Source organism: Peromyscus eremicus, chromosome 8a, assembly GCF_949786415.1.
Source record: "Peromyscus eremicus chromosome 8a, PerEre_H2_v1, whole genome shotgun sequence".
In the NCBI taxonomy this organism is placed as follows: domain Eukaryota; kingdom Metazoa; phylum Chordata; class Mammalia; order Rodentia; family Cricetidae; genus Peromyscus; species Peromyscus eremicus.
The window spans coordinates 30,375,659-30,399,925 of NC_081423.1; the positions used below are offsets into that span (position 1 = coordinate 30,375,659).

At 43.4% G+C, this 24,267-nt stretch overlaps 1 protein-coding gene across 1 annotated transcript in view; it reads left to right on the forward strand.

The window, feature by feature from the left end:
- The first annotated feature begins 600 nt into the window (after positions 1–600).
- LOC131915977 (T-cell immunoglobulin and mucin domain-containing protein 4-like) overlaps positions 601–24,267 on the forward strand; it is a 28,435-nt gene continuing 4,768 nt past the window's right edge. The window contains exons 1-6 of the mRNA XM_059269284.1: positions 601–679; positions 4,850–5,191; positions 7,109–7,381; positions 9,105–9,188; positions 9,464–9,508; positions 22,876–22,922. Coding sequence (XP_059125267.1) covers positions 622–679; positions 4,850–5,191; positions 7,109–7,381; positions 9,105–9,188; positions 9,464–9,508; positions 22,876–22,922 — 849 coding nt within the window. The 5' untranslated portion in view covers positions 601–621. The remainder of the gene's footprint in view (positions 680–4,849; positions 5,192–7,108; positions 7,382–9,104; positions 9,189–9,463; positions 9,509–22,875; positions 22,923–24,267) is intronic.

The following is a 24,267-nucleotide window of genomic DNA, read 5'->3' on the forward strand; positions in this document are numbered from 1 at the left end:
AAGAACTACAAAACCATCCCATCCAGGCCCTCTCATCCGATTTCCAACTTATGCTTTGTGCTCTTCCCTGTTGGTAGTGATGGGCTGTGGGTCTGCTTGAAGGCAGGCCTGTTTTGGAACCAACCTGGTGGGCTTCCTCTACTAGAGCTCTTCCTTTCTGTTCTAATAAACTCTGACAATGTAGATAGCATATCTCTTTCAGTGACTGATAGCACCCTACTTTTCATTTTCCATTGTGAAGGCAAGGGGTTGAGAGCTTCATGGTGAGTACCCAGGATAGGAGTGGAGTCAAATCCCAGTTTAACTTTGCTTTGGCTTCTGTAGTTGACACACACTCATACACATGACCAGGCACACACAGATGCTCACACATGCACAGGACAAAGGACAGAGAAGCATATTGGCACCCATGCTGTCCCTCCCCACATTTACACACTGGCCACCATAAGAAAAGTGCTCAGCACATTTGATCACACATCCCAGATCGAGGGAGGTCATTCAGGATGAGGGAACGGGAAGATTGTGAGGCAGAACAGGAAGTGAAAGTCCAATGTCCCACCCTGTCAGCAGTAATTATGATATAAGGCATGGGTTTTGACAGACACACAGACGCCTATCAAAATGTCCAAGGAGCTTCTCCTTCTCTGGCTGGTGACAGAGCTCTGGTGGCTTTATCTGAGTAAGTATTCTGGAGGCTTCCATTCTGGGGCCCAGGGAGGGTAGACTGTAAGGTGGGGGTCCTACTAACACCTGCCTCCTTCTGGACTTACACTTTTATAGGATATCATCCTTGCCTTGTTACGCAGGGATTTTTTCCCTAGGGACTAATTTGGCGTTCCAGGGGTGAGTTTATCTGTGCTTAGGTTAGAAGTAACAGTTTAAGCAATGGCATAGAAGAAACAAGGTGTCAAATGAAGGGCGTGAGAAATTTCATGCCCAGGCATTACAAAGCAAGAGGCAGGGGCTTTGTTCTACCAAGAGCTTTTTTTTTTTTTTTTTTTTTAATATGCTTATCGTTCCCTTTGTTTTCAGGAGATTTTATTTGCTTTTTATTTTATTTTGTTTTGCTAGCAGTGGGGCTTCATAATGAGTTCTCTCTCCTTTTCTTCTTCTTCTCTCTGCGCCCCCCTCTGATATTTTGAGACGAGGTCTCTATATTATGTAACTCTGCCTGTTCTGGAACTCACAGAGATCCTCCTGTTTCTGTCCCCAAAGTGTTGGGATTAAAGGCATGCCTCACCATGCCCTGCCATTGCCTCTGTTTCTTTGAGACAGGATCTCATTGTGTAGTCTAGGCTGCTTGGAAGTCAACAATCCTCCTGCTTCAGCTTCCTGAGTGTTAGGATTACAGGTGCCTGTCGCTCTGCCCAGCTACATGGAGGTTTCTCTTCGTCACACTGTTTTCAGATTTCGACTGACACAGATGAACAGTCAGTTTGGATGGAGACCCTGAGGTGTTCAGCAACCACTCTGCTTTGGGCTCCAGCCCTCCCAGTCACTAATGCTGACATTGTGAATATGGCTTGCATCACTCTGCCTCCCCCTCTTCCTCTCATTCTTGAATAGAGGAGGTCAAGCCAGGTCTCTGGTAAACAAAGCTTTTCCTATTCACCTGCAGCTTCCAGTCTGCTTCAGGGGTTTCTGCTGAGTTCTTATCATGGAGGTTCCTGTGTTAGAGAACTTGTCACCACACTAAGTGCTCGCTCTACTGCCTCTATCCTCAGATCTTCTGTACCACCCAGAAGGTGGATGGGGACTGCTACATCTCCTGTAACTTGGCACATGATGTCATGAGTACATAGACATTCCAGAAGCAATTCATGGAGTGAAGGCAGTCTCTGTTTTCACATCTTCTGTTTGAATTTTACCCAAGCACTTATTTATTACTTACTTACTTATTTACTTATATTTATTTGAGACAGTGTCTAACAGTGTAACCCAGATTGGACTTCAACTTGGAACTCTCCTGCCTCAGCCTCCTGAGTGCTGGGATAACAAATACCTTGTCTAAGAAGGTTTTTTGTTATATAGTAAAACTATGGAAAAAAATTGCTGGAGTTTATATCCTCATGTCCCATCTGTGGCAGGATAGCGTGATGGGCTGCTCCAGCCTCCCTTCAAGGAGACAGTGTCTGGTGAACTGATCTCTCCGTTTGCTTATTTAACTGTTGGATTTTGATACAGAGTCTTGCTAGGTAGTAGGGGCTCCCTTAAGCTTGCAGGCCTCCTGCTTCTGCCTACTGTGTATAGGGATTACAGGTGTGTATCACTCTGCCTGGCTGATTTATTTCTTTTTAATGTGTCTTTATTTAAATGGTCAACTGAGAAGATGGTGACCATTCAGAGTTTCCAAAGATCAAAAGTAGATGTCTCAAAAGAGGTGGTCCATGACATCTTCAATCCAGCAAAACTGAGGTTTGGATTGGGGAAAGGCCTAAAGGTCACCAGCTAGAGAGGAAAAGGGCTGGCAGTGGCAGAGAAGCTGTGTTCACATGCACCTGCAATCTGGGAGCATTGCACATGAGTAACTGATATGGTTGCTGTGATTTCGTTTCTCCCTGACACTTTCATAGCTGAAGGAAACGTTTCTCATTCTGTTTCTGCATCTAATGTGTATGGTTCCTCATTCTCAAACTTTTAGGAATTCTATGAGGTTAATTGCATGATGTTTCTTGGCATATAGACGTTGGAACTCCTTTTGTGGCAAGTACTGCTCTCTGTGACTTGCGATAATGAAGAGTGTGGCTTTCCTTCAAGAACCCCAAAACACACACTGATAGAAAGTGACGTTCACAATGTCACTCCAGTGGGGATTTTTCTGCCACACCAAGTTTCTTGCTTCCTTTTTTGAATAGTAATTTTTTTATTAGGTGAGTAATATGGAAACTTTGGGATGAAAAGAGAATAACATTATAAAGGTTAAATCCCTTTTGACCGCCCATGCCAAGTTCCAGTCCTTTCCTTTCATCATGGAGGCATTGGTGCCATGAGCTTGCTGTCTACCTCGGCAGATACTTTCTAGGCATCTGCTTTCATACATCAGTGTTTATAAGAAGACCCAATGGTTTTGTTTATTTACTTCACAAAAGAGACACAATCAGAGTAATAATGCATATTTCAAGTTTTCTAAATCATTTTTAATGTCTCATAGTTCAGAACATTATATTGTGCCCCACAAATATATATATGATGATTAGTTGTCCATTTAAAGAAAAATAAGTGGAGTCTAGAGAGATGATCTAGTGGTTCAGAGCACTTGCTTCCTTCCAGGGGACCTGGGTTTGATTCCCAGCACTCACATGACAACTTATAGCCAATCAAAACTCCAGTTCCAGGGAATCTGGTACCGTCTTCTGACTACCGTAGGCACTAGGCACACATGCAGTATGCTTACATGCATACAGGCAAAATACTTACCTACATTAAATAAAAGCACATAAATGTTCTTTGAAAAGAGTAAATGAGTGAGTCAGGAGCTGTGACTGTATGCATAAGACCCGCACAAGATCAAGCCAGCAAAGGCCTAGCATGACTGTTAAGCTGGTCATCAAGTCCCACCCCTAGTAGAGAAGCTGTTGGCAATTGATGACTGCTAGGAGAGGGACAGTCTGGTTGTTTTTTTTTTTTTTTTTTTTTTTTTTTTTTCAGGGCTGTGGGCCCTGACAGGCTACCCATGCTCTAGCAGTTGACGCCCCATGCATGCTCACTGGCAGCACCAAGTGGACTCTCTTAGGTTTTTACGCAAGGGAGCACATGAAGTTGGAAGGGTGTCGGGGCAATTGGGGAGAAATTGGAGGAGAAAGAATAGACAATAGATTTCATCAAAAATATATTATACACATGAGTGAAATTATTAAACAATGTTAAAAAGGAATAAATAAGTTAGGGCCTGCAAGGTGGCTCAGCAGGTAAAGGTGTGTGCTCTAGAGCTGTGGTTCTCAACCTTCCTAAAGCTGTGACCCTTTAACACAGTACCTCACGTTGTGGTGACTCCCAACCATAAAATTATTTTGTTGCTACTTCAAAATTATATTTTTGCTACTTTTATGAATCATAATGTAAATATATGATATGCAGGATATATGATATAGGACCCCCAAAGGGGTTGTGACCCACAGGTTGAGAAGCACTGCTCTAAAGCCTAAAGACCTCTGTTCTATCCCCAGAACTAATGTGGAAGTAGGGAGTAAGGAACCAATTCACAAACACCCTCTGAGCATCACACACTCCTTGTGGCATGTATACAACTTTCTACACACACACACACACACACACACACACACACACACACACACACACATTACATTTTAAACAGTAAAGAAGTGCATATCCATGAACTCTCTAACTTTGTATTACCTAGCAGCCAACAGATGATCCCGAGTAAGCAAGTTCCACCTCCATTTCTGAACATGGTGTAGGAAAATGGAGTCTACCTAAGAAGCTTTCTTTCCTGTCAGGATTCTGTCTGGGTTGGTTAACCCATTTGGGACACTCAATCAGCAGCATGCAATATCTGCTTAGTGAGATGATGGGAGCAGGCACAGGTTTGGGTGGCTTTTGGTGAAATATGTGGGCGAGACTAATGGAATGGTGAGCAGAGTGTTTAAATTGGCTTCAAAAGGTCTTGCTGTGGAGATAAGTTTAGAGATTTCGTACCACCTGTCACTAATTTTGGGACGGAAGCTTGTGGACTTAGGTGCCCAGGAGAACAGGCAAGCACATCAACATTTGTGCTCAAGGAACAAAGGACTCTCTTGTCTCCCTGGAAGCCTCTATTTGTACACAAATGGTATTCAAGCGTATTCAAGAGATTTTCATCTGCGTAACAGCTTTCTCACTTTTCCCTTAGCACCAGCTGCCTCAGAGGATACAGTAATAGGGTTTTTGGGCCAGTCGGTGACTTTGCCTTGTCAGCACTCATCCTGGTCCAGGAGCCGCAACAGCATGTGCTGGGGCAAAGGTGCATGTCCCAATTCCAAGTGCAACCAGGAGCTTCTCCACACAGATGGAACAAAAGTCATCTCCAGGAAGTCGTTCAGATACGCACTTAGTGGGAGTATCTGGCGGGGCGATGTGTCCTTGACCATCTCAAACACCAATCAAGAGGACAGTGGGGTGTACTGCTGTCGTATAGAGGTGCCTGGCTGGTTCAATGATGTCAAGAAGACTGTGCGCCTGGAGCTGAGGAGAGGTGAGGAAAGAATGGAGCTCAGCTCTGAGAAAGAGCTCCATGGTTTGTGGCAACAGATTCATTCAGTGGGTGCTGATGAAAAAGCAGTTTACCTGAGCAGAGGGTGAGCAGGCTGGATTTCAAGGGGTGAGCCACAGAGTGTGGGCAGGGAAACCCACATGTTAGTCACAGCCAGGACAGCCATGGAAGTGAATGAGGGGATCCAGCTGGTAAATGAAAGAGGCTGATGATGGGAGGTGCTATCTATCTGGATGGAGGCTTGTCCTCACCTTACAGAAATTTGCCCCCCCCTTTTTTTTACCTCCCAATCTTTATGTGAATCACATTTTTTTTATATTGACTGATTTCCACATAATAAGAAAAAATTATTATGTGAACTGAATAATATCCATGGGTCAATTTTAGCCAACAAGCAAATGATTTCTGATTCCTGGCAGAGGGAGAAGGGCATTGGGTACCACCCCTGGCTGGTCTCACGCTCTTTCTTTCCATTCCTATCGATGCTTTGGGTAAACTTTGGGATGTGAAGGTACTCTTAAAGATTGGGCTGTGTAGAACAGGCCACATGGAGCTTATGGCTGAAGTACATGAACAATAAACACCTTTAGGACATGGATGGCTATGTTCTTAGTCTGCTCAGATGGCTCTCACATTCCGAATTTAGAACTGGATGATTTTAGTTAGTGAGCTCCCGTGCATATTTGCATATTTATTTTACTCTTACAGCAAATTTATGATATCAAAGAAGAGGAAAGAGAAGTTTATTGACATTAACTTAGTCCAACAGGAGTCATCTCTTTATTTATGTGGTATCTTAACTAGTTACTAGTTTATAAAACATTGTTGATCTCAGTACTCTGCAGGATCAATTCCAAGCTAAGTAGAACAAATGGTATCCTTTTGCTTCATTAAAGCCTATAGGAATTTGCTATATCCTGGAGAGGGTGAGAGTCATACAGAAAACTGTGAATAATGAACCCCAAATCTATGTTAATGAAGTGAGTCTCACTCGAAGTTGCATACCTAGGGATCACTTTGTATATTTTAAGATAGATAGAGTCTCACTATGTAGCCTAGGCTGACCTTGAACTGGAGATTCTCCTGCCTTAGGCTTCCAAGAGTTAGGACTAGTGGTGTGCTCTGTGACTCCTGACTGTGGGCTCACTCTTATGCATGGACTCATTTGTATAATACCAGACACTGTGACAGGTGTCAGATTCATGGCACAGAACAGAATAAATGCTTTGTCTCCTTGTGTGTGATAGTATGGTGGGAGAAGCAGACATTAATCAGTGGTAAACAAACAAATGCGTAGTTATAAAAATACAATAGATGCCATGATGATCAAGTATTAGGGCGTACGACAGGGAAGACTTATTACTGCAGAGAGGAGAGCTTTTAGCTGAGATGTGAGAGCTCAGTAAGGGCTAGTCTACTGAAGAGGACCAACAGTTGGAGTAAGGATGAGGTAAAGCAGATGCAGACATTGCTGCAGCTGGAAGGTCATAGGTGCAGGGAAAGAAATACAGAAAGGAGAGTTGGCTGAGGAAAGCGAGAAGGTTCTCTTCCAGCAACAGGTGATTGGAATGACAGAAGCGGGGGTGGCCCCTTGCAGGGCAACAAGGAGGCCTAACCGGGTTTTGTTTTATTTCTTAATCTGATAGACAAAGAGAACTGCTGAGGAGTTTTCAGCAGGGCATGGGCATGCATAGATATTTTTAATAAGATTTCTGTAGCCAGAGCGTGACAAATAGGCCAGAAAGGATAGAAATGTGGCAAGAAACTCAGCTGTAGTGAGTGGTTCAGGCCAGTGGACCAACAGAGGCCAAGAGAAGTGGAAAGATCTTGGGTTGTGTTTGTGGTGTTTCCGATTCCCCATCTCTACTTGATGTTGGATGCACCTTTTGTTGCTTACAGCCACAACAACCCCCAAACCAACAACCACCACAAGACCAACAACCACCACTCGACCAACCACCACTCCTTACTTGACCACCACAGAAGAGCTTCCAACAACAGTCATGACCACACCTGACCTCACAACTGTAACATCACCCCAGCCACTGGCCACCATTGTCTTCACTACAGCAGTAACCACATGCCCCTCAACAACACCCAGCTCCTTCTCACAGGAAACTACAAGTTTTTCGACCACTGAGATCGTCACCAAGGGGTCTGCCATCACTGCAGGTGAGAATTGTCCATTCTTTCCCCTCTGCTGCTCAGAGAATGTTGTGGTTTCCCTTGGAATGGATTCTTCTACAGTGGCTAACCCAGTGACCTGCACGTGCGCTCATATGTGTGTGTTTCTTTTCCTTTATATTTGTGCAAAGTCAGCATTTTAGGCTCTCTACTTGACCTCTGTGGAGTCTTGCAGAATCTGTGTGTTGAAGGTTATCCAGGGTCAAACTCTTTCAGGAACAAAAATCTCTAAGTGTTTGAGATTGGTTGAAGTAAGATGGCTAATTAGTGGCCTTAAGATTTATACGAGGAGGGGGTTCATAATGCCCACCCTTTCCCAGCTCATGGTTTTAGGGGAGATATATTTTCTTCAGTAGACTACCCATGCTGCTGTAAATGACTTATCACCTATGCACCTATGTTCCTTTAAACAATTCTAATTGACTCCTTGGAACACGCATGTATGCACACACACACACACACACACACACACACACACACACACACACAGAGAGAGAGAGAGAGAGAGAGAGAGAGAGAGAGAGAGAGAGAGAGAGAGAGAGATTGAGAAGAGGAAGAGGATCAGCAAGACTGGGAAAGAGACAAGAGAAGGTAATGGGATGAGTATAATCAAAATACATTATATGCAGGTATCAAAATGTAATAAATCCATTATGTATAATTAATATATGCTAATAAAAACTTTTTAAAAGAATGTAAGATATATTCCTTAACAGTAATCAGTTATATATTTGTGTCTTAACTTCTATTTTGGTCTGAATTTTTCTTGACCCTGAATCTCATAACTCTGGGTGACCTACTCCAAGGCTTGGGGACTTGTTAAGGCTCCCACTATGCTTCTGATTATGGGGTAAAAAATATCAGAAAGTCATTGTGAAGTAGCTTGATTGCTTTTCCAGGCAATCCAGCTGCCTCCCAGACGCCTGGATAATTCAAACAGGTTTTCAATGTTGAGTTGGTTAATTCTGTTATATTCTGAGTAGTCACTAAAATCCGTGAGCTCCTAATTAATCAAATTTTGTGAGTATTTTTGTTCCTTTGTGTTTTTTTTCATGGATGATCTTTTTTTTCTATTTTTCAATTTTTTATTTTATAATATAATTTAATTTTACATATCAGCCACGGATTCCTCTGTCCTCCCTTCTCCTGCGCTGCCCCCCGCCCCCCGCCCTTCACCCCTTTGTGTTTTAAAACAATCATCTCATGTGTGTGTGTGTGTGTGTGTGTGTGTGCGCGTGCGTGCGTATGAGTGTGGAGGTCAGAGGTTGAGGCATTCCTCAATCACTACTCAACTTGTTTTTTGACAGAGGATTTCTCATTGAACCTGGCTCAATGTTTCAGCTGGAATATCTAGGAAGCATGTTCCAGGGGTCTGCCTGTCTCTGCTTCCCCTGCTGGGGTTACAGGCACGTATCATTATGACCAGCTTTTTACATGAGTGGCAGGGATCTAAACTCAGTCCTCATGCTTGAATGGCCAGCACTGCATATTGTCTCAGCCATCTCTCCAACTTTAAAATAATCATCTTAAAACAAAGGTTATAATCTGTTTTTTTTAATTCTAAAAATCACCTTTAATTATTGAGAAAAACTGGAAATGTATCGATAATAACAAAGACGATAATAAAAAGAGTCCTGAATCCCACCATCCACCACACTGTTGATAGTTATCATTATTTTTTTAGCAGCTTAAAAATCTTTTTCTCCCCCAGAATCAGAAACGCTTTCTTCATCCAAGCACTCTCAAAGAAGCATGGAGACCACGTCTGCAGACAGAGCCTTACTCATACCCACAGGTATGAAGACCAAACTCTGAATAAAAGTGATCCAGAGATGACCCCAATCCTTTGTGCCAGGATGTCCACCTGAGGCACGTGGACATCATGGCAGTGTGTGTGGTTGGTTCCTTCCTGTAGCTTGGAAGGAGGAGGGGAAGGGAGGAGGGAGGAGGGAGAGCACTCGCTTTAATTCATGGAGTTTTGGGGCTCGCACATGACATCTCCGTCATGTTTACTATTACACTTCTGGCTAGAAACTTAGGAGGACTTTGTTCTCTCTTTGTTTTCCCAAGGGTCCCAAGCTTGGGTTCTTTCACAGCGGATGACACAGAAAACGGGTGAGTTTGAGAGTTCTCAGCATCGAGGTCAGGGAGGGCTCTCTGCTCTCTGAGTGGTTTGCCTCTGGCCCTGGGAACAGTCTGTCATCTGTCTGTGGCTCTTGGAATCAGCTATTTTGGTTCCACTGCGGTTGTCTCCCACATCCTCCAGCTAGTCCGGAGGAAAGTGAAACATTCTTGCCTTCTGCTTTCTGAGGCCCCTCTCTTGAGGCCTTTCCTTTTCCTCAACAACTTCTAACTCAAAGCCAGGGATAGTAGCAAACAAATCGCCTTTCCATCTGTCAGCCCATTATTTATTGATTTTAAACCACACAGACATTATGCTAGTGTGCTTTTGTGAGGGGGACATAGAACAATGGGAAACAAAATTCTCTTGTACATTTTATACTCAATCCCAGCCCCTTCTCCTGACACAATCTGACTAGTTAGAACACTCTAGATAATTTTGTACTATTGCCTTATTTATATGTGTATTTTTCCCATTGAGGGTACCCTTGTAAAATTTATCTCCAGTATTGATGTTGTAAACTTTAGGGTCTTTGAGATATGCAAGCTTCTTGTATTGTACCTGGTACAAAACCCATTAGTTGGGCTCTCTTCATTGCTTTGGTTACTTCTTTCTGTGTCCCACAAAGCACTGTTATGTGACCATCCAGCAAACATAGAACTAACCTAGACAAAAACTGTACCTTCTTATAGTCTACACATTTAGTTTACATTTTTATTTATTTCCTATTACGATGTGTGAATAGTGACATTTGTGCCATGACATGCACATGAAGGCCAGAGGACAAAGCTGTGGAGTTATGTCTCTTCTTCCACCTCTATCTGAGTTCTGGGGACTTGAACTCATCAAGTTAGTGCTGCAAAAGCTTTTACCCACTAAACCATCTCACTGGCCCACACGGTACACTTAAAAGCTTTATACTGATTGACGTGTATGTGTATGTGTCTGTGTGAGTGAATGCCACACATGTGTGGGTGCTCATAGAGGCATTGGATCCCTTGAAGCTGCAGTTTCAGGCAGTTGTAAGCCACCTATGTGGGTGTTTGGAACTGAGTCCTCTGGAAAACCAGCAAATGCTCTCAACTGCTGAGCCATCTGTCCAGCCCTACAAGATGTGTTTGTTTGTTTGTTTGTTTGTTTTTTTAAGACATGGCTTCTCTGTGTGGCCCTGGCTGTCCTAGAACTCACTTTGTAGACCAGGCTGGCCTTGAACTCTCAGAGATCCACCTGCCTCTGATGCCCAAGTACTGGGATTAAAGGTGTGTGCCACCGTGCTTGGCTGTACTAGATACCTTTTTTAAAAGGCTCGTTATAAGGATTTTTCCATTGGAGTGGGCAGGTGGTTCCTGCTGTTTGCCTGTTTGTATTCGTTTCTGTCATGAACACCTTCTCTTCCACAGTGCCTCGCCAGTGCTGTGACCTCTAAAGCAGAATGCCACCTTTCAACTTCTTCCTGCTCTGCACCCTATAAACATGGCTGCCATCATTCCTTGCTATTTCTCACCTACTCTTCTTCCTTGAGCATGTCATTTCTTAAAAAAAAAAAAAAAATCCATTAACGCCACATGAAGCCTTTGCATTTAGTTTTATTCATTGCATTTGTACATCAGACCACTTCCTTTCTCATTCTGTGTAGAGGCCTGCCTTGTCACGTTAGCTGCTGTGAGCTATTTTATCACCTGTTGATTGGCATTTCAGTTGCCCCAGTGTTTTAGCCTTAGAGACAGCATAACTGTGCACTTCCTTCAGCCTGGGTACTTCCTTAAGTATTTATGCAAGTGTTTCTTGGGGCAAGCTGGCAATGAAGTAGAGATATTATGTTGAAAAATGTGCACTATTAAATTTAATAGCTATTAGAAAATTGTCCTTGGAAAAGGCTGAGCCAGTTTGTTTCTCCTCCCACAGATTATCTGCTTCTCCATATCCTCCCTCCACTTGATGCAACCATTTGTTCACTTTGTTCTTTCGGTCCCCCAAGAACGTGTCATCTTGATCCTCTCTTGTTCTCGTCAACAGAGCCGGAGCATCTTTCTTTGTGTTCGTTAGAGAAAACATCTATCCTTCAACTGTGTGGAGGAGGCAATGCAGCATCGCTCTTGGAGGCTTTGAAAATAGGATTGCAGGGGACAGACAGGCCTGAGTAGAGGGGAGACGATGGGTCTTAATGTAGGACTATGAATCAAGAAGAAATGGGAGGGGGATCTGATGTTGAGAAGCTCTGACTTGAGCCCACTCACGGAGGGGGTGGATAGAAATCTGGACTAGGAGTTGACAACTTAGGGGAGACTGACTGTCAAGATTCATCGCTCTTTGTTCATGAGTTGGGTTAAAGGTGGGTACCGTTTTCCAGTAAAAAAGCACGCAGGAAAGAGAAATGTGATGGAGGACAGGCAGAGTGCTTGCAAAACTATTACCTTTCATTCCACCCAAATCTTAAACTCATTTCTATTGAATTACAAGAGATCAAGATGTCATCTGATGTGTTCCCTACTATACTGTCCCTGATAATTGTCATTTCACTTCTCTGTGGCCAAATCTCAGCAGACAGAATTCTTGCTGCCCTGTCGGTGGGCTACACTGCAAAAGAGGACCATGTTGTAGGAGGGACTGTCTCCATGTCACCTGTCATTATGGAAGAAACTGGGGTTCACTTAGCATCTATTAAGTGGACCACTTCATTAAGGATCTCTTTGGCAGATATTCAGAGTCCTACTTCATCTAAATGTCCTGAGGCCACACATCTCTCAGATGCTCTGTCCTGGCAGTCCACTTGTAATGGCCACCTCTTAGTTGTTGCTTGTGTTACAGTTATCAAGTGTTGGGGGGCACCACACAAGCTCATGTGTCAGGGAGCTGGATCTCCAGCTATTGATGCTATTTTATTTATGTGCGTCTATGTGTGTGTGTGTGTGTGTGTGTGTGTGTGTGTGTGTGTGTGTGTGTGTGTCCGTCCATGTCACATGTGTGTGGGTTCCCACAGAGGCCAGAAGAGGGCATCAGATCCCCTGGAGCTGGAGGTCTGAGCAGTTGTAAGCCACCTCACTTGGGTTCTGGGAACTGGACTCAGGTCCTTTGGGAGATCAGGAAGAACTTTTAACAGAAAGGCTGTCTCTCAGCTTCTAGGTCTTTGGGGTTCCCTGCCTGTCACCCCTTTGACTCTCTGCTTGCTATCTGCAAGAGATGAATAACTTCATCTGCCGCATTAGACTCTCCAAAAACTTCTGCATTGCTTCAAATGGTTAGTAATTATGATTATAATTCAATTGTAAATACAACCAAATAACAAGAAAAACTCTGAAGAAGGTTGTACATGAGTTTCCTCTCTTCCCAGATGTAGACATTGCAGGATTCTCCAGTCCTTTGTACTTCATAGCAGAAATGTGTGACATGGTCCCTAGTTATCCGTTCTGTTCATGGATTCCTCGATCCCTTTTTGTAGAGCTCCTCACGGCTTTCTGCATAGTGTCCAGTAGGGGTGAAAAGAGGTCTATGGGAGCCTAATGTCACATGGTTATATCACCATTTTGTGGTGATTCATTTTCATTTTTAACAATCTCAGGTGAATTACTTTGTCCTTTTCTATATCACAGTTTCTTCAGACTATAAGATGTAGATGACAGTGGCGCTTGTGTCAGGGCTGTTAAGAACGGAAATGCAGGAGGAAAGGCTAGTGTGTAATTACTGACTGGTAAATGATAGTCATCATGAAAGCTCCCTTTTTCCTGGATTCTTTACTCCGCTGCTACAGCCCTCCCTTTCAGGCTGGTGCGGAGGATACGTAATAAGAGGCCATTTACACCGGCTCTAACTCGATATTCTTACTAAGAACAGGGATACTTTTTAGTTTTATGGCATTTTTAAAACTGCTAATCACGCTAGGGGAGCAGCCGATGAGCGACAAAATGACAAACTCTGGGAGGTTTCAGAAGCTTTTAGAAATCTTACAGTCGTAATTCTCGACCATCAGGGAGGGTGAGGTTTGGAAAGCTTTCATTGCCTCTTTTCTAGACAGCTTTGTCGACTTTGCCATCACTGGTTTTACCGCTGGTGGTGCGGTGGGGTGGGGTGGGGTGTCTTCAGTCCCCTCTTGCCTCTTGGTTGCTTTGTCCTTTTTATATGTCCTTTTTCTCGGTCTGTGGAGGTTCCGCTTTACATCTAAGGAGTGGAAATCAATTCATGGCTTAAAAAAAAAAATAAGACCTGCAGTTCAGTCTTTTCTTCAAGGACCTCTAGATTTCTGCAAATTTATTTTGTAAGGCAATTCTATGTACATATGTCTTCTAGTTCAGAGTTCTCTACTTTCAAAGTGTTTGGTCTTCAGGGGAAGAAGCCTTACCCAGGATGGCACATTCTCGCCTCCATGCTCTTGCTATGTGAAACGTACTAGGACTTGCCCAAGATCAGACAGCTACATTAACAGAGAGCTGGGACTAACAGCCACATTTCAGGGATCTTCATTTTTAACCCTAGCTCTAAAAACATAAGATTGGGAAGTAGCATAGAGGAGTACTACTTGTAGAATAGTGGGAAACTGATCTCATTGATTTTGAAAAAAATACTTTTTAGTGTGTGTGTGTGTGTGTGTGTGTGTGTGTGTGCGCGCATCAGAATGTGAGCATACAAGTACGTGTGTTCCTGTGTGTGGGGGGGTACCTGTGCATGAGAAAGCCAGATGACAACCACAGTTCAGATGTCATCTTCAACTCCACCATCCTCCTCTTTTTGAGACAGAGTCTTTCATTGGCCTGGAGATCATCAAGTGGACTAGACTGTTGGCTAATGAGCTTCAGGGATCCTCCTGTCTCTGCCTCCCAGTGCTGAGAGTATAAGTGCATACCATCATACATGCCATCATCATACATGCCTTTTTACACAGGTGCTGGAGATGGAAGGTCCTTGCACTTGGAAGACAGGTGCTTTCCAGATTGATCCCTTCCCCCACCTCTTCGAATTGACCTTTGTTCCTGGTCTGGCTACCATTTTCTCTCAACAGAGCTTTCTTGAGGGCAGGATATTGTATTCCTTTCTAATGTTTAAGTTTATTATTCTCTCAGCCCCTTAATGAATCTTTACACTATTGTTAGTGTTCTATGTCAGAAACATAGATGACAATGTCCTTCCACAATCTCAGAATTTATTGAATAACAGATTCACAAGATACATTGGTTTTGTTGGCTGTAATTTGCCAAGTGCTCCTGAATTGCCATGATAGCTGGCTGGTTGCAAGCCCTTTTATTTTAATTTTAAGTACAAATGTTAATTCTCGGATCACACATTACATATCACACAGCAGACGTATCCACATGTATGTACATATGTATATTACAGAATGGTTACAAAAGGGTTAGATGACGGGTTGGTGAAGACATTACGATTATAATGTTAAATGTCTTGTTTATGGGGTCCAGGGAGGGTGTTGTACTTGTCATGTCTGGTGTGTTCAGTAAGTTCTCAAGCCTGTTTTCTTTTTCTGATATGATTTTAATTGGCCTAATCTGCTTTGATAAGTTTAGAGTACAGTGTGCCAACCTTTAGTTATGTGTCTGTCTGGGCCTCCTGAGTGGCCTTGGACAGTTTGTGCTGTTTATACACAAGGTACAGAGTTAGCTGGCAAGACTGAGTCAAATGCTGCTTGTAAAGTATAGTCTCTCAGGGCATGGCATGGGATGAAAAACACTGTTTTACACAATACAAAGTAACTTCAAACAGGGCACAGCTTGATCTCAGCGTACACCCATCACCAGGTAAGTCAAAGCAGTGTGTGCTCAGACAGACTGAGAGCTGCAAGGTCGAACTAGTACAGCTCACAGCAGCAAACACTGTTCTGGTAAACGTGACATTTTTATTTGCTTGTGATTCTTACTTTCCTATTCTTGGCTCCAGAGACCAAGTATTGGCAATGTATGGTAAGGGTATTTGGGAGAAATGTTTCTTCTTTTTCCTTCTCTTATAGTAACTTTCTCTGCAAAGCCAGCCAAGCTTCATTTTCCAAAGCAAGCTTGTTTTTTTCATTAGGTCAAAGGATTCTCAGAAGAAGGCAAGGCTAGAGGTAGAATTTCATATCTTCATTTTACTCTTCTACATTTCATTTAGACCTAATGAGTAAAAATGAGTCAGTTGGGACTGAGGTTGTAGCTCGATTGGTAGAGTGCTTGACCAGCATGCACTAGACCCTGAGCTCAGTCTCCATCTCCATGTTAACCGGACGCTGGGATCCATTCTTATAATCTCAGCATTCAAGAAGTGGGGGCAGGAGGAAGTTCAGGTACTCCTCAGCTACATGGTGAGTTCAAAGCCAGCCTGAGAGATATGAGACCCTGTCTTAAAGCAAAATAGAACAAAAACTAGTTCAGTCCTGGTCACTTTAGTCAAAGGTGTCCCATGCTTTGGTGGTGTGGACAGGCTTATGTATCAACAGCCACCATCCATCGTGTTCTGTTTTGTTGCTGTTGTTTTTGTTTTTCTGCAAAGATACACTGGGATCCTGATCAGACCATTTGCTGTTCTTCCAGAGGACCCAGCACCTACATTGAACAGTTCACAATTTCCAGATGACCTTTCAGGGATGACTCAGGCTGGACTGAGACAATGTGGGGCGGGGATCACACAAGGACGTAGTTATGGTTATTTCTTGCCTTGGATTAAAACGATCACTATAGAACTCTGATGATGGACTCGAGAGGGGAGGAGTTATTGGATCTCTCTGTCCCTCCTCCCAAATGTAGCCTCAGTTTCTTCTTGGTATTAATTTAGCTCTTGAAACTGGCTTATGAGGGAGGGTGGATGAACTGAACCTGGCTTATTGGGGCCTAAGTGGTGACCCATAAGTTCAGAAACACTGACTCTGATCTTCTGCTCAAGTTTTGGCAACTTTCTCTCTGACCCGTTAGCTGGCTTTTCTTCTGTCCCAAATGTGATTCCCTTCACATGAGAGAGGAAGAGGAAGTCTTCCTTTTGCCATTCTTCCTCCTTCTCTTCAACGTCATCCAACTCTTCATCTCACACTGTCTGTAGGTGACCCAACAGGAACTTCACTTAGTCCCTACCTCTATCTCATGTAATAAAATGTTTAAAAGCCCAGGTTCAGAGAATCATAGAGGCCTATGCTTCAAGCTCTGATAAATTCCAAACCCGTTTCTTCTATACAGTGGACAGAATAATCAGATTTTCCTTGTGGATCTAGACAATGCCTTACAATGAAATAATGCACGAAAACTCTGAGTCCAGCTCTGGCATATAATAAGTACTTGATAAGTGTCTTTTATTAGCACCAACTTCCAAAATTACATCTCGACCTTGAACTACCCCTTAGGAGACAATACACGAGAAAGAATTGGCATGCCAGCAAGCTCTTGCTCAGCACTTACCCTGTGAATCATCACAATAATTATTTTGATCAGAAAGAAGAGCCAGTGACTAAAGGCACACATCCCTGCCCCACAACCGAGTCATTTGACACCAAACTAAAAAGCGCCTGTACAACAAAGACAGCAAATGGGAGAAAACTTTGGCCCACTATTAATGTGATGCCCGATTGGTATCGATCAGCCACACTAGCGGAAATCCATGAACTGTAGACCAATAGCTGTGGAGCCCCCATAGGACTGGACTAGGCCCTTTGGATATGCGAGACAGTTGTTTAGCTTGAACTGTTTGGCGGCCCCCCAAGCAGGGAGATCAGGATCTGTCCCTGGTGCATGGGTGGGGTTTTTGGAGCCCTGTGCCTAGGGTGTGACACCTGCTCAGCCTTGGTGCAGGGGGGAGGGGCTTGGACTTGCCTCAGCTAAGTGTGCCAGGCTCTGCTGACTCCCCCATGGGAGACCATGACTTGGGGGAGGTGGGAATGGATGGGTTGGCGGGGAGGCTGAGGGGCGGGAAGAGGGGGGAATCTGTGGCTGGTATGCAAAGTGAATAGAAAATTTCTTAATAATAATAAAAAAGAATGTTTAAAAAAACCAAAAAAATCAAAAAACAAAATAAACAAATGAACAACAACAACAACAAAAAGGAACTCAAACAAGGCAGAGTTGCTGACCTCACCAACAGCATATAAGCTCTCTCCCTCTCCTGACTCCTCAACAACTCTTTTCCCTCATCTCTTTGATCCCAGCTGGAGTGAGGTAAGATTTCACTGAATCTGGATCTGTGTTTCCTTGACTAGTAATGAACATTTTCTCATACTCATGGAGATATGTAGCTCCTCCTTTAAGAAGTGCATACCAGATCGTATATATTTGCTATTGAGTTGTTTGAGTTCCTTTTACCTTTGATACCAACCTGCCATCAAATAACTGTGCCAAACTTTTCTCCTATTTGTTTTCTTTGTTGTACAGGAGCTTTTAATTTGGTGTTAAATTTTTCTGGTTTTGCTTTTGTGACATGTAAACTGGGGGCCGAAACATCTTTATCCTAACACATTTCCCTCTGGTAATTTCATATCTTAATTTCAGTCTTTGATGTAATGTGCATTGGCATTTGTATACAGTGAAAGGCAGGAAAGGCTCTTCTTATGAAAATCATACCTTGAGGGTCTAGTGGATATTTTTCTGGAAAGGGAGGCACTATGCAGCTCACTACCATTCCCCCCTTGCAGAATTGCTTTACTAGCAGGTTCCGGAAGTCTCCTGTTCTGCAGTATGATATGGAGCTCAGGGCCTTCAGGACCTAAGGGTCTGGGAACAATTTATATGGAAAACAGTCTTGATGGGTCCAGCTGTGTAAACTGTTGACATGACTGATCCACAGCTAAGGGGAAGGATTCTATTGTAAATATGAGAGAGAGGACAGCCAGAGGCATCTGAAAGAGTCCAGAGCAGACAGAGAAAGAAGTAGACTGAATATGACCAGCAGATTGGACCTGAGAGAAGCAGAAACAGAACAGAGAGAGGGAGAGAGAGATCAGAGTTATGAGGAGAATGAGTAGTTGGGGAGGGGGGAAGCTCGTGAGCAGGTGGCAGTTTAGGGTAGAGGAGGAGGTGAGAAGTAGAATGCTAGCATGGACTTTGAAATGTGTAACATATACCTGTGAACTGAAGGAGGCCAGCATGCACTTTGGTATGCTAACAGGCACCACAGATACCCCTTTGTCCCTCCTGTCTTTTGGAATTTGGGGACATGGAGTTTTCTTTGGATCTGACACCAGCTCCATTCCAGATGGCTGGCATGGCTGCATTTCACAGGGAAGAAAGTAACCACTGATCTCTATCCTGTTGCTGTTTCATGTACAACACGGTGGCCTTGGAGTATGCCCCATGTGGCCTCCCACATTTTATGAAAGTGTGTGTGTGTGTGTGTGTGTGTGTGTGTGTGTGTGTGTGTGTGTATGGGGGGGAGGTGCGGTTTGGTATCATACCCCAGTGCTGGTGTTTGCAAAGTGTCTCTTATGTTAGACCATTCCAATTTAAAACAGATTAGCTCTGATAACACTGACCCAGGCTGGCTTTCTGTGTGATGGCCTCAATTTCAAGCTGATCCATCACGGATGATTACAGTACAATAGGATTTGGCAGAACAAAGGCAGAAGTTTTGAATTCTTACCTGCAATTTCCAGCTGTGGGAGACAGTAACAGAAAAATAAACAGCAAGGATAGTTGGAGGGGATGAGAACACACTGACTTTCCTTCTTGCATTTCTTTGTTCCCTGGAATTCAACAACCCATTTTCCCCAAAGAACAAATAAGCTCTCTGAAACCAATTGTGCATACTACAAAACCTTCTCCTTTAGTCTCAAGAGCTAGAAAGCTGGGGAGAAAATACAAGTGATTGATTTCAGAGATTTTTAGGCTGAATCCTTTAATACTCAGGCCCCCGTCTCCATGTTTCCTGTGTACATGCATGTGAATACATGGGTGCAAGTACCTGGGCACTCATAATGTGGGAATCAAAGCAGGATGGTGGCTGCTGTTCTGTTGCCTTCCACCTTATTGCCTTGAGACACGGTCTCTCGCTGGACAGGAAGCCCACTGGTTCTGCCAGGCTGCTTGGTTGGCCAGCTAGCTCTCTGATCTGCCTGACTTTACCCCCTCCTCTAATCCTGGGGGTTTTAGTAATTTGGAGATTTTAACTTGGGCCCCCACACTTGCAGAGTAGGTGTTCTTACCCAATCAGCCATCTCACCAGCTCTCTGTTTTTTTTTTTTTTAAATGTGGTATTTTTATTATAAGATCATATTGTGTTCTTCTTGGATGCTTTTCTCTGTTCTGGCTTCTGCATGGCTGTTACTTTTTAGTCTTCCTGTTGGTCTTTTCTGTTTATTTGCCTATTTTTTTTTCTTCCACCTCCCCAGCCCACCTCCTAATCCTGATATTCACCAGGATTTCCCTTGTTCTCATGGAATGTATGTTCTGAAGACTTTAACTGCTTGCTGGATACTGATGATTCCCCAAGAGTATGGTATCTCTGGCTGTACTGTTTTTACAAAATTGATTCAGATTCAAATAGATCAGCTGTTTAGTGGCACATAAAAGGTGTGTGTGTCCCACTGGTATAGTAAACACTGTGTCTTTGAGTGTGTCACATAACCTGTCTCCCTCGGGAATCCACCCCTGCCCTTCCCTCTTCAGTCTTTCTCAATAGTTAGGTAGTAGTCTTACATCTCCATTGGGAACTTGGAGTTACTTAAGGCTCTTAAATCTGTAGCCCACATTTAATGCCCATATTTAATTTCCTATCCCCATCAAACATTTTTGTAACCTGTCTCTTACCTTTCCTGTCTACCAGCACAGGACTTCAGACCCTGAATCAGATGAGGTCCCTCTGGACTGTTCCTTTGTCCTGATTAGGCTCTATCCTGCATAAACACCTCTGTGGCTTTTAATGGCTTGAGAACCCAGTGGAGTCTTAGCATGTTAAAATAAAGCCCTCCACAGCTGGGTCCTGCACACGAGGTAATCTCTGGCTACTCCTGTCCCTCATGATGCATCTTCACAGTTGCTTGCATGTCAGCATGGACGCCATTGCTGCTTTATGTCTCCATGGCTTGGCTAGGTGTGTTTCATCTGTCTGAAACACCCCACTGCCATTCCTTGCCCAACTAGTTCTTGCAAAACCTTACCTCCTCTTAGTCGTCAATTTGGCAAACATTTATTGAATACTGAGTATGTGCTAGGTCATGTTGGACAGGCAGATAGGGACTCTGTGCCTGTAGGGTGCATTCTCATAGACACATTGCTGAACTTTTATTCTTGAGCTGAGTGTCTTGCCTAGGCTTACCTTCCTCAGCAGCTTGTGAACATCCATCATTGCTCTTGGTCTGGTAGGCTAAATCAATCTTCTGCCTTCTGTCCACTGGCATACTGTCAATGTCCCAAGGGGCATAAGGTCTGTGGTGCAGTCACCTCAGCATTGTAAGCAGTTGGTGCTTTGGTCTTGAGAGATCCTGGAGGGAAGTATCCTTGGACCTCTGCTACTGGTTATGAATTTTTTGTTTCAGCTTTAATGTCTTCTTTCATAAGAGTTTTCCTGACCCTTCCAAAGAGTCTGCAGCCTCATGGTTCACTGTGGGATATTCTGCACTCTTTCTTCATGTAGTTCTGGATGGCTGTTTTTATCAACCTTCCATGATGCTTAATGATGAGGTGTCTTAAAGTAAGGTGACCCTTGTGATACCATCATAGAGTAGACTTCCAGATTACTAAATGGGTAGCTTACTGCATGCCTCAGTCACATGGTATGTCTATGCATTATGTGTACATGGACATGGTATATACATTATATACATATGTATATATGGTATGTATATGCATGTATGTGCATGCATGCATGCATGCACACACAACACACAGTATAGTGTATGAGGAGGAAACAAATCAAACACATGAGGACAAAAAGATGCAGTCAGGAGACATGGTCAGCACAAGGTGTATGAGGCTGCTGCTAGAGGAACAGGGTATATTGTATTACAGTAAACATATCATTCTAAGTACGAAGCCTATACTCTAAAATAACAATAAAAGACATAGGACAGTGAACATGCCCATGGCAGCCATCTGCTGTCAAGTACAGAACTGCCTTTGCTGTATGCTCATGCAGTTGGTGGCACAGCAGGTTCACAGCAGCGGTGGCAGCAGCAGCAGCAGCAGCAGACAGGTGAACCATGCATTTTGCAGTGACATTCTTCTGGCCAAGACATATTAGATGATCAAATCTTTTGACTCCGTAATAACTCATGGTACTATTGTTAGGTATGGGGTTCATCATTGACCAAAACATTACTATGTTATTATTTAAGTTTGATTTTTTTTTTAATGCATTATGTGGTAAGTTCCAACAGGTCTAGGGTATAGCTAGCGGAGTAGCTGATAATACATTCTTAACAAATATTTGTTAACTGAGAGATGGATAGTTTTCCTTGCTGGATAAGAGTTTTGAATGCATGGCCAGGGCTTTTAGAAAAGTCAGAGCCAGGTCTGTCGAGATGACTTATGGGTAAATGTACTTGCCACCAAGCCTGACAACTTGAGTGGATACTCAGGACCAACACAGTAAAAGGAGAGAAATGATTCCCATATTTCATCCTCTGCTATTCACACATACTTGGGTACTCAAGCAAGCAGGTTTGCATGTGTGCATATGCACATACATGCCTCCCCTCCCCCCCACATGCACACACACTAAATAAAATGTAATCTTTAAGATGTTTTAGGGGTTAGCCCGGCGGTGGTGGTGCACGCCTTTAATCCCAACACTCGGGAGGCAGAGGTGGGCGGATCTCTGTGAGTTCGAGGCCAGCCTGGGCTACAGAGTGAGTTCCAGGAAAGGCACAAAGCTACACGGAGAAACCCTGTCTCGAAAAACCAAAAAAAAAAAAAAAAAAAAAGATATTTTAGGAGTGAAGACACAGTGATTGAGACCACTTGCTGCTCTTGCAGAGGACCCAGGTTTAGTTCCCAGCACCCATATTAGGCAGCTCAAGATTTCCTGGAACTCCAGTTCTAGGGGATCTGATGCCTTCTTCTGGCCTGCATGGGCTCCAGACACAGATGTGGTGCACATACATACATGCAGGCATTCACACATACACATAAGATAAAAGTAAATCTCCTTTTAAAAAGTTGTAATAATTAAAAAAAAGAAAGAAAAGAAAAACAGAAGCCAAATACTTATTCTCTGGGTCACCTTTCACCCACCTGCAAAGTACAGATGTTTCGTTCCTCTGGGGTCATGCTGGAGAGCAGGTGGGCATTTGAGTAGAGCCATATCAGAGGAAATCTGCAAAAACCACTTATACAAACAGAAAGATGTTGTTGCAGAATTAAATAGATGGTTCTGGCTTAGCAGGTGGCTTTGTATAGCTATTTCAGCAGGTACCTTTAATTCTCCCACAGGAAGTCTAACTGTTTCCCTCTCTTTACCTCCCCAGCATTAGCCACAAGGGAACCTCGGTGGAGAAAGGTTGCATCCAACCAGGTAAAAGATCTAGGAAGTACTGGAAGCATTTGCCTTTGATTTTAGAAATCCCGGTACAGGTTTTCATGGATGGGCTTGGGAAAATAGAATATTGTTAAATGGCCCATGCATAGTAACTATTATGAAGTGGTCAAAGATTTGTGAACTTGTACACGTGGCAGAAGAACTATCGATCGTTACTTCAACATGCACAGATGCTCTGAAAGCAAAAAGAAAAAATATTTACGAAAACATGTAAAATCATTAAGTGTCCCTTGTGTGACGCCCAGTGTTATTGATGTGACCACCGTGCCAACACCTGCTCTCACCGTGGCTCTGCGTCTTTTGAGGTTTCCTTTTATGTATGTTTATTGCAAAAAGGATTCAAGTAGCTTCACATAAAAACATTAGGCCTCACAGATATCTGTGAAGGCAGTCTTTCCTGGGAGACAGTCATGTCTCTGCTTCTGTTTCTGGCTGACTCTGGGCTTCTGTGTACTAGAGAATGGGACAGGAAGGGAGGAAGGAAACACTTTAGCCTGCCCAAGGGAAGTGGGAGTGTCCTCCTAAGATGACTGAGTGCCTGGCTGAGTGCAATAGCCCTTTACATTCCTCAAAGTTAGCAGTGAGATATTTTTAAAAAGATGTATTCATTTTAAAACCAAAGATAGCAAGCTCACTACATGGCCACACAAGTAGCATATGTTTTTGTAAAAACTAACAATATCTTTCCAAATGAAAATGAAATTAGTGGGGAAAGTGGTACCCACACTTTGGCAAATCTCATTTGTATGGCTTAATTGTAGTGTTTAGTTACTGTGCTGCTTGACATGAACTGTCAACTTGACAGAATCCATAATTGCCTGTGAGACAGGTCTCTGGATGTGCCTGTCAGGGATTATAAAGATTATATCAACTGAGGTAGGGAGACTTACCCACTGTGGGTGGTGTCCTGGCTGTGTTAGCGGAGAAAGGGAGCAGAGCGGTGGCATGCATTCAATGCTCCCTGCTTCTGGGGTGTGGATGTGATGGGAGCAGCTTCTTCAAGCTTCTGCCACCTTGATTTCCCTGCCATGGTGGACAATACATTGGAACTGTGAGCCAGAAGAAATTCTTTTTCCCTTAAGCTGCTTCTTAACTATTTTTTATTACAGGACCAGGAAAAGAAATTGAGACAGTTAGCTTTGTTGTTGTTGCCTTGCCGGAATGCCACATAGAAACAACTTAGAGAACGAAAAAGTTACTCTGCTCAAGGTTTAGGTGTTTCCTTTCATCATGGCATAGAGAACATGGTGGAACTGAACAGCTCACATCATGGCAGCCAAAGAGCATGGGAAAAACAAGAGAGAGAGAAGGAAAGGGAAAG